This window comes from Lolium rigidum, chromosome 5, assembly GCF_022539505.1.
Source record: "Lolium rigidum isolate FL_2022 chromosome 5, APGP_CSIRO_Lrig_0.1, whole genome shotgun sequence".
In the NCBI taxonomy this organism is placed as follows: domain Eukaryota; kingdom Viridiplantae; phylum Streptophyta; class Magnoliopsida; order Poales; family Poaceae; genus Lolium; species Lolium rigidum.
Genome location: NC_061512.1, coordinates 256,482,198 through 256,493,171, shown reverse-complemented (window position 1 = coordinate 256,493,171; position 10,974 = coordinate 256,482,198). Strand labels below are relative to the sequence as shown.

At 43.3% G+C, this 10,974-nt stretch overlaps 1 protein-coding gene across 1 annotated transcript; it reads right to left on the bottom strand.

Annotated features, from left to right (window-relative positions):
- Positions 1-81: 81 nt before the first annotated feature.
- On the bottom strand, positions 82-6,995 carry LOC124655010 (serine/threonine-protein kinase STY46-like). Its single transcript, XM_047193983.1, has 16 exons — positions 6,608-6,995; positions 6,410-6,524; positions 5,383-5,471; positions 5,127-5,246; positions 4,868-4,922; positions 4,601-4,711; positions 4,460-4,513; positions 4,183-4,358; positions 3,994-4,101; positions 3,294-3,367; positions 3,025-3,200; positions 2,617-2,712; positions 1,395-1,475; positions 1,245-1,298; positions 580-714; positions 82-502 (listed from the first exon to the last, which is right to left on the bottom strand). Exons 1-16 carry the CDS (start codon positions 6,856-6,858, stop codon positions 422-424), a joined length of 1,776 nt encoding a protein of 591 aa, XP_047049939.1. The 5' UTR covers positions 6,859-6,995; the 3' UTR covers positions 82-421.
- Between the last annotated feature and the right edge of the window lie 3,979 nt (positions 6,996-10,974).

The window sequence follows — 10,974 nt, the reverse complement described above, 5'->3', positions numbered from 1 at the left end:
AACTTCAACTCATTTTTGTTCTGAGCAGAGTTGGGCATGCATGTGCCTTGCCACTTCGCAAGACAGTAACACACCATGCACTGATACAAATCACCAGGATAATCATGTATAAAGATAATCACAATTAAAAGAATCACAGCACACCCTAAACTAGGCTTATTATGTCATGTGCAAGTTACAACCTGTTAGAAGAATCAGATTAAATAATGTACAATTTTTGCAAGCACTCTCCTACTATGTTACACCATGTGACAGAACACACCGGAAGTAATAAGCAGAAAAAACTATCTGCGGCAGCCAATGTGCGAAACTGCAGCCGAAAACTTTCCAGTTCACTGCAGAAGACAGCACTGGGTATGCCGAGGAACAGGCGCTGATCTTCGCTCAGACCCATCCAAATAACATGTACATTTGCGCCGCTTCAGTGTCCTCGCCCCTTTAAAGCCGAAAAGAAGCCCCCCAAGGTTTTCTCCTTGGGTTTGCCATTATGCTCCTCTCCAACCTGCAAAATCACCACTTCGGTAAGAACGTAAAACTTGATGCATTAAAGTAAGCCGGTACGGAGTATCGGTCACAAACCTCCTCTGCGATTTTCTGAAGAGTTCCTAGTATTTCTGAGAAGTCTGGTCTTTGAGCGGGGTCCTCCTGCCAACACTTCTGGAGGAGCTCCGCAAGCTTTGCATGGGCATTTTTTGGTATTGTAGGCCTCAATCCCTGAAATGGAAGCTTGCCATGTCAACAAGATTCGTAATGTAATTATATTTTACTTTTGTCTTCCCATTACGAGGTACTAATGTCTATCAGCAGTCACAAATTTCATAAATAGTACTAGAGGGCTCTGGTCAGGCAAAGTGGTAAACAAAGCACTAATGTAAGAGAGCCCTCATTCTGCTAGTGCGTTGGCAAACCTTTTTCATGAAAACATGTTAGCACTGTTTATATCTCAAAATCCAGTGACATGGAACATAAGAAACTCAAAACAAGTTATATTATTATCCCTGTGCATTAGTCCAAATAATCCACTCCCTCCAATCCATATTGCTTGCCACTGAAATAGATGTATCTACATTTAAAATGTGTCTAAATACATCTATATTAGTGTCAAGCAATATGAATCGGAGGGAGTACGAGGATCGTTGTCATGGTACTGTGCGTTTGATATGAAAGCTGAGTAAGAATGTCATCCCTGAACATAACAAGGAGACAGGACTGATCATGAAGAAAAAATGACGAGGAATGTTTACCTTCTGAACCACACCTACAGCTGCTTGTAATGGTGTCAGGTACTCATAAGGAATCTGCCAGCAATAGATGGATAAACCAATGAACAAACTGTATACAAAACAATGCAATTAGCATAATGAAGTATAGTGACAGAAGAGTAATGCAAGTACCTTCCCAGTGAGCAGTTCCCACATCAAAATTCCAAAACTAAATACGTCGGCCTTGTGGTCGTAGGGCTTGTGTTCTATAACCTACAACAGATAAATTTTGTAAGGTGATAGACCAATTACAGGTATTATTACCCTGATGCACTCTATTTCTTGAATTCATTGCCGCTAGAAGGAATCAATCCCACTTGGATTTACACTGTATATCATTAATAAGACAGAGAGTAAGATAATAAATTTGTTCTGTCGAGAAGATAGGAGGAAACTATCTAGTCCTGATTACCAATGACTGTCGTCCGCATAAGATTTCAAGGGCTTGGTAAGAAATTGTTCGCAAACGATTTAATAGGAACACAATGAATTCCCCTCTTGTATCAAATGGAAAAAACACTAAATTTGTTAGCATGTCAAGCAGTCATGGACTGAACTCGGACCAGTCTCCTATCTCATCTTTCGATGTGATTCAGAATATTTGGTCTGACCTTTCCAGCCAGATGGTGGATTAGTGATACCAAAACTGAAGCTTCTAATATAATTACTTCTTCATTATGGTTAATCTGGAAAATGAGGAACAAATTACATTTTGGTAAAATATCATGAATTATTAGTTTATGTGTGTTTTGGCTGTGCTCAGCTTCTCAAGAAAGGGAAGCCAGTGTGCCCAAATTTGAAAATCAAACTGAATCAACTTTAGAGGTTCATGGGCATTTGGTGCACTGGTGATCAGGTCCTGAGAACGTTCTTGAATTGCATAGTACCGAAGAAAAGAAAGTTCCCATACTTGGAGACGAAGAGCAAACATGAGAAAATTTGCGACTGGTGCTACATTCCACTCATTACCCACTGACGGGTGAACATCTAAGTAAGACTACGCCTAGCAGCCTTGCGTAGGCCTGATAGCGTTTTATTTTTGGTTTCACAAGTTGCTATCCTCAGGGGATATGGCTGTGGCTTATTCCCAGGACTGTAGGTTGCTGGTGCACTGAAGTGCTTTGAATCACAAGTTCTCAACTGTTGATCCTTGTGGTTTCTTCTTTTTCAACAAAAAGTTAGTGTTGCAATGTTTCCTACACTGTTAATCTGAAAAAATGAACTTGGAGCTTGGGTATTCGTGCCAGCAACTTCTGATGGACATATCTACTCTTTACAGCTTATATTCAGTATGGGCATTATACAGTAACCAAGTTGGTGATAATGGGAGCATAGTTAATTATAGAGAAAACACCTCTGGGGCCATCCAACGGTATGTCCCGGTTTCTGCAGTCATTACTCCAGACTGAACTTTAACACGTGCAACACCAAAATCAGCGACTTTAACCATCTGTAGAAGGAGCAAACAGTTAAGAAAACTTATCCAATTCTCCTGAGTAAATCATGCATTGAATAAAATCACAATGGACACCCAACAAGGATGGAGAATATTCAAGATTCCCAGTGACATTGCACTTATCACTTACAGACAAGATTTGCTAGGTACAACAAAAATCCAGATCAAAATCCACAACTTGACACCTGTTATTTTTGTATGGAACATCTAAAGTGAAGCCATATCTATGTGTTTGGGCTAAGATTTACTGAAAATTGTTTCCGAGAATGGATGCATCATGAATAATAGAAAGTAGAGAGCACTTACCCCGTTTTCATCCATAAGAAGATTGGCAGTTTTCAGATCCCGATGAATAATATTGTTTTGGTGCAAGTAGTTCATGCCTTTTGACACATCAATTGCAACTCCAACTAAAGCAGGGAGCTTGAAGGCACCTTTGTGTTTATGGAGGTAATCATACACACTTCCACCAGACATAAATTCTGAACGAGTGAAGATAGGTTCAGTAGTTAGTACTGTTACTACCATAACAAGAAAATGGAACCTTCAAAGGATAGCCTTTTGTTTAACCATACCTGTGACTATGCAAAGCCTTGGGGGTTTGGTGCATGCACCAATAAATTGCACAACGTTCTTGTGACGAACCTTCCTGAAATCCAAAATGCACTCCATAAACTTAAAACTTAACGGAAAAGAACAGAAAAGCACTAATGGAAGACACTGATCCAGGAGGAGGATGCTATTAACATGTAGATATCAGTTGCATAACTTGCAGTATGAGACATCAGTTAATAAGACATCAGTTAATAAGTAAAGGACTGACAGAATAAGATGTTGAAAGGTAAATGGCAGCAAGAAACCTTTGTCATCTTAGCATCTCATAAGTAACAAATTTTAGCAGTGAAAATATGACAGACAGGAGCATCTGAGAGATTAAAACAGATTTTGAAGCAAGTATTCATTGTATAACAGAAGAAAGTGAACCATGGCATAGCCCGGATGACAAGCACGGGTTGACGCGTGCATGCCCGCCTGGGTCCAAGGCTCCATGCTCGCCATACCAGGTTTTACATATAATTCTTCCGATAAAAATAGCGCGGATGGTTTCTTTCCCTTAAGACATTTATTTTTATAACAGAAGAAACAAGACTAAGTGAGATGATGTAAATACAAAGAAGAAAAAACACAGGTTTATGTTGGTATACTGAAATGGTTTTAATACAAAAGGTAATCGTTCCTGTAGTGCAGGAAAACAGATCATATGATGTAACTGACCGCATAATATAAACCTCCTGGGCAAATTCACGCTGCATGTCCACATTGACCCTCTCAGGTTTGAGCACTTTAATAGCGACATCTTGACTACAATAGGTACCCCGGTAACTGAAAAGAGAAACAGATTAGTTACATGACTACAGGAAAACTCAAAGTGGATTTTCATGATAGCAAGGAACAAACACTCACAGATCACCATATGATCCAGATGCTACTTTATTCCCACAATTGAGTAGTTTCATATCAATCTCCCATTCACTGGCACTATCTGTAGGTATTTCAACATGATCAGCTGGTGAGTTCTCCACAATCTGCATATTTTCAACTGGAGAAGACCATGAATGAGATGTAGACCACGTGTGTGTCTGTCCAATCAAGCCAAAGCAAAACATGAGTATGAAGAGATCAAAGATTGTCACAACTAGGTGAAAACATAATTGCAATAAACTATGTGTCTCTGGTTCACCTCCTCCATCTTGCTCATTTCTTTCTTTACTTCTTGTACTAAATCCTCTGTTTCCTAAGTAAATAAACAAATAATTAAATGTTGAACAGCGGGTAGAAGACAAAATTATAGGTACGAAGACAAAATGGGGTACTGATATACCTCAGAGTGCCAGCCAACAACAACGAATACGTCGAGTGAGTAGCCATCATTTGTCGAAAATGCATGTGCTTCTTGAATGTTGAGACCAATTTCACCAAGCAGACATGTCAGCTGGGGGTATCAGAAAACACGATGTCACTAAACAAATGTATAAAAGAGAATGTTCAGACAACTTGTATTCATACAAGTTAGACAGCATGAACTATATTATTAACAAATAATATATATCCCAAAAAATTTCACAAATGTACAGAGGTCCCCATTTACCTCACTGAGAAGCTTTGGTTTGTCAATGGTGGAGAAGGTGATTTCATGCATGGGTCTGAAAGGCAATCAAATACAAGCAACTTATTGTCTGCAGCAGAAAAATGGCACACCCAAAAGGAAGAAAAATGCAATAATTAGAATTTCTCATACATTCTGTACTGTGTTATCTAACAAGGTACGTAATGAATAATGATTCAAACAAGGAAATACTGTGTGAGAATAAAACACAGGGCAGAGGCAACTAGCAGCGAAGCCTTACCTGTACAAAGATCGAACATTATCTGAGGTGCTATCATGATCTTGGCCTTGAGACTTGCTTGCTTCAAGAGCAAGGGCCTCAAGGTTTGTAGATGAACCAAAGGCAGGAGGAGGGTGGATGCTGAACACAAACAGTATATATATTATGAATAAAGGAGAACTGAGCCAGTAGTAGATATATACTATTTTGCAATAAATGGCAACAGGGCAAGATATTGGTTATTCCCAGTTAGTAAAAAGGTGAAAGGCGTAGGTACCTTTGTTGCCTGTTTAAGAGCCTTGAAGCAACTTCCCCTGCAGTGTGTGAATCAGCATCAGTCTGGTTCCCATCAAGAACTGGAGACACCTAATGAATCAAGACTCTGAAATAAGGGTAATGAATAGCAAATAGTAGGTCTTCACATATGATTGCAGCTACTTGTACTGATAAAAGGAAGAAATGCACAACTTATAGAAATAGAAGAAAGCATCGGCACTGACAGCTGATTGGAGAGCGTAGGTTCTAAGTTTAGTGGTCACAACCAATGAAAATGTGCTACTCTTAGAGGGAACCGTGAAGGCTTCTTCTAATCTCATTTTAAGAAAGTTCTTATTGGATCCCATCAACTCTTTTGACCCCTCACTTTTGTAATATAACAGACTTTAACAGTCCAAGTCTCCATCAGTCGAGTAAATAACGAGAGTACTTAATTGTGTTACCATTTAGACCATCGAAAACCCCTATGTGGCAATTCTCAAATACAGTGGTGGTGGGACACTCATAGGGCTTCTTCTTACAGCATAAACAACTGTTCTATCAGCAGCAAGAAGAAGCAGTTGGTGCTCCTGACGATATAAACAACTGTTCCATCAGCAAGCTGTTGGATCCAGAAGTGGTAATACTAACTAGCAAGTGCCAACGAGCTTATCCTTCAGAAAAATACCAATTCACTTTAGAGTTGTAAAATGCCCCCAATTTCCCAGATGAAAATCCGTGTTACCAATCACCGAGAACGACTAGTAGTTAACTAAGCTTCTGTGCCTGATGGGATGGAGACGACTACGGAAAGGAAACCCCAATCGGGAAAAACCGAACCCCCGACCAGGCACATATGATAATCAGCCGCACAGGTCAAACCAACCATCTGCGGAGCAGTATAGAATACTAGTAGTATAACCGAGGAGCAGAAGCGAACTTCGAGTCGTCTAACACTACAGCGAGCGAGCGATCGCATTCCTTCCCGAAGCGCCAATCAAGCGGCGACGAACGAAGCAGTAGTAGGGACTAGGGAGCGTGTGTCTCACCTGCACGGCCCGCACCGAGAACGCCGGGCGCAGCGCCGGATCCTTGGCCAGCCCCAGCAGGCGCTTGTGGGTGAGCACGTCCTCCGCCCTCTCCACGTTCACATCCATCGCGTACCTGCAAACCACACCCCAAAATCGAAGGTCAGTCAGGAGTCTACCGCCGCCGCAATGAGATCGAGAGGGGGCTGGAGCACGTACCGCGCGGGCAGGCGGTTGAAGTGGCACCAGAGCTCGTCCTCGAACCCGGGGGACTGGCCCTCGGGCACGCCGCCGTCCTGCAGGCGGCGGAGCACCTGCGTGTAGACCTCGAGCTTGTGGCGCTGCTGCTGCTGCTGCTTCCTCGACTGCGCCCCCGACGCGGCCGACGACGGTGGGGACCCCGACCCCGCCGCGGCGCCCGCGGCCGCCGCATGGCTCCCGCAGCTCTCGGCCGCCTCCTCCACCGCCATGGTCAGCCCACGCCCGACCGAACTACTCTGGGCCTCGCCCGATCTCGCGGAATTGGGAACGCTGGCGCGGCGAGGGGAACCGCAATCGTGCGCCGCCGATTGATTTTGTGCGGAGAGGAAAAAATGGAAAGCGAGCCGGGGGAGAGGGGGAGAGAGATTTTGTGGATTGCTGGTGGCCTCAGTGGTTTTATATACGGCCGGAGTTTTATCAGCCCCCGAAATAAATAAATTCGGGTCAAATTGAGCTTTGTCGGGCCCGGCTGTGCCCAATTTGCACTTGGGCTCGCTCGGTGCGGTGCATAGGAGTATTTAAGATGAATTATTGTGTGTTTTTCTAATCCTAGGCGAAGCTGAATTGGGCAATGCCAGGCGTGGGAGCCGTCCAATTCGAAAAATATTGTACTAAGCCGTTAACTTTTGTTCTAAATTATCAATGGATGTCGGAGACCTGGGCGAATATGACGTGCGTACTGGCTACTCTAATACTCTGCCATGTGTTTTAGGGTTGGGATGAACTTGAATGTCAAGTGAAGTTGGATTGTCTCGCTCGTTGCTTCGGCATGAGGCAACCAGCAGCTGCTTAAACCGTTTTTATTCTCTTCCATGGGTTTCTTCAGTATTTTTATGGTGTGATTTGCGGCTTTGAATGCCTCTTAATGTGTTAGGGTTATGATTACGTAGAGTGAGATCAGGAGACGAATGAAAACGTGGATGATAGGAGAACCAACCTGTGGTTGGATGGTTAGGAAGCAGCATGTAGCACTGTCCACCGAAAGTTCAAATCCCGATTTGACACTTTGAGTGTCTCATAAGCGGAATATTCTTCGATGGGAGAGCGACGTTCCGTCGACGATGGCGGCGCTGTGGTGACTTCGTCAATCTCAAGACCCGCCGGATCAGTTCTTCAACGCAGTCTCTTGGAGGTGCTCATAGGGGTAGGGTGTGCGTGTGTGCGTTCATAGGGGTGAGTGTGTGCACGTATGTATGAGCGTCTTTGATTGTACTGTGTTTCGCAAAAAAAAAAACGTGGATGATAGAGGAATGAAACGTGGATCACAGAAGAAGCACAGCTAGTATTGTCCAATACTAGATAGGAACCATCTCTCTTGTGACATTTCCCAATATTAGCCCCATTGTCGGCCAACATTTCATAAAACCACAAAGCCGTGTGGGTTCTACTTCTATTCCCTTCATTCGCGATTATCTCGTGTGTTCTGGGTGTAGTCCAAGTCAGAATTTGTAAAATTTGACCAAGAATAAAAGAAAAAATATCAACATTCAAAATATAAAATGCATATAACTTAAAAATGTACTATATGCCAATTTTAATACGGTAGATTTTATACTCCCTCTCTCACGGTTTATTGGCATGCGCGGACCCCTAGATCACAAATTTAATCAAGTTAGCATTAGCTATATATTATAAAAATTATATCATTAGAAAGTTTAGATGTTCTATTTTCTAATGATATAATTTTTTATTATATAATAACTTATATAGGTTAAATTGGTGACCTGGGGATACGGGGAAGACTAGTAAACTTAGACGGAGGGAGTAGTGTATATGTTGATATTTTTTCCAAGATATTTGGTCAAACTTTTGATTAAACTCGGAACGCGAGGTAATTGTAAACGGAGGGAGTACCTTTGCTTCAATTCTGTTTAATAAAAAAATTGTGAAATTCAGTTTTACTATTTAGTTATGTAGCCGCTTTTTATCCGGGCTACCCCATTTATCGGAAAATTTGTTCATGTGTATGCATTCTAAGATTTTGGGAGCGAGCTGCCATGTGGGTCATGATTGTCAGCCACCTCGAAGTTTCCCTCCTACCAGTCTTTTTTGTATGAAACAATTCCTCCACTAAACGAACTAGCCTAGATAAAGGTTACAACTTGGGTGGGGGTGGGGCCGGTGTAAGTTGTTTGAGTGAAGGAAAGAGTCACACCAGTTCCTCTGTAGGTCTAGGGAGGTGAATGTGTTCCGCAAAAAAACATGATGGGAATGCCTCGTGTACCTTAGGACCAGGATACGGTTGGAAAATTGCACGAAATATCTCAAAAGGCATTTTTAAAAGAGTACACATTTTCACTATGATAAGTTAATTCGGATGAAAATCGTTGAAACGTGAACCTTGTATCAGAAATTAATTAAAAGAAGGGGTGTAAACAGGAGTTCAATTTTAAAATTCCCAGACTTTGCTACAATAGACATGGAGTTCGTTTGGCGCGGCTTATCTCGAACTTGTTGAGCGACCATGTTAAGGACACATGTGCGCACATCGGAGCTTGTCATGTTTAGCTATTGCCATCGAAAACCGTTTGGCTATGCGATCCATAACAAGAGTTAGTTATCCCATCTTCGCCCATTGTCAGTGTTGGCCCAACAGATCAGTGCGTTCGTCGTTGGTGTTCTTTCTCATTTAACAAATGTCTAAAACTTTGGATTAAGAGTTGGTGGTGGAATAACTAGGTAATCCGGAACTCTCTTAACTTGTATTCAAGCGAAAAGAGGGAGTAGACTTTCCTCTTTTAGATGAACTAATTTGAATGGGATGGCGGTCCTGCTGCGCTCAGGCTCGACGGCCTGAGCTTCTTATCCCTCTTTCAGTGGGGGATCTTACTGGATCTCGGCGTGGTGGTCAACGCTGCCGCTCCACCAAGTGGTTTTGTCCCCGGTGGGAGGTGAAGACGTACTCGATCGCGTTTGGCGATCTTCTCTAGGGTGTTGTGTGCAAAAATTAGGAGCTCATGTGCTAATCTTCTATTGGGATCCTTTTTGTAAATGTACACCCACCGCTGATGAATGCAGACTCTAGGTCCTTCGGGGCCTTTATCTTTTCAAAAAAAAAAGAATGGGATGAGGCAGAAAGCAAGGCAAGGAGCCGGCCGAGTGTATCCACACCGAAGAAAGAGTGTCCAGGTATACACATTCATAGATTCACTGCCCATGTATTCTTACCATTAACTTGAGTGGACGATTAGAACGATTGTGTGCGTACAGTACAAGTTACTCCTAAATCATTTCAGCATACGGTTGTACACACACGAAATGGTAATAAAAAAATAACAATCCCCGGAGCTGTGCTAGTACTGTTTTCCGCATAAGCTCGAAACCATGTGCTGTCCCATGGTAGCTTCCAACAGAATGCAGAACCTTTTCATAAAGGTGCCCTGAAACGCTGGCCCAAGTGTGGCGAACCGAGAGCTTGTGGGCGGCGGCGCGCCGACGGAGCGAGCGGAAACGAATATGGGGCGTGGTGGTAATATGCCCCGGGCGCTGGCGCGGCAGATGGTAGCCGTGAGTGGTGCGTGGTGTACTTTTTATTGCGTGGATAAGAAGGATTGGTCAGCTCCCGCTCACTCGATCATCCCCACCCACAAACCCAGACTGTCAACCGCATCAATCAACAGCCTAATTAATCAGCCAAGCTGATTCTGGCAATACTTAATGATTGGACCTCATTAGTATGTGTATTCTAAGCAGTGACATGTTGTCAGGCTCATTCCTCTCTTAACCCTCGTGTGGTTAGTTTGGAGGATATGCTTTATTTTTCGAGAAATCCACCAATCTACTAATAATCATCAACAATAATATAAATAGCCTAAAAAGTAAAGAAACTACAAATTGGTACTCGGACCACCTAGCGACGACTACATACACTAGCCTGAGTCGAAGGCGCGTCGTTGTACTCGCCCCTCCATCGCTGAAATCAGGCAAAGCTTATCGTAGTAGAGCTTGTTGTAGTAGACAGACTGGAAGTCCTGGTGCTAAGATCCCAAAGGACCAGCGCACCAGAGTAGCAACCCTCCAATGATGACAAATGTAGATCGGAAGAGACTGACATGAAACCACACCACCAAACACGAAAACCGACCGGGTCACAGGAAGTCCGACGGGCACACAACTCCAGGCGTCCTCCATCAACGCTAGATGCACTACCAGAGCGAGGTTAGGGCGGGGAGGACCTTATTCTGACTTTAGGATGTAGCCGCCGCCTCACCATCCCAAAAATAGACAGAAAAGCAAACTAAATTAAGAACGGAAACTCCCCGCCAGCGAGGAACCGTGGTCCGCCACACCTCCAAGTCCCCAAGGCCACCAGAGGCGGAACGCAC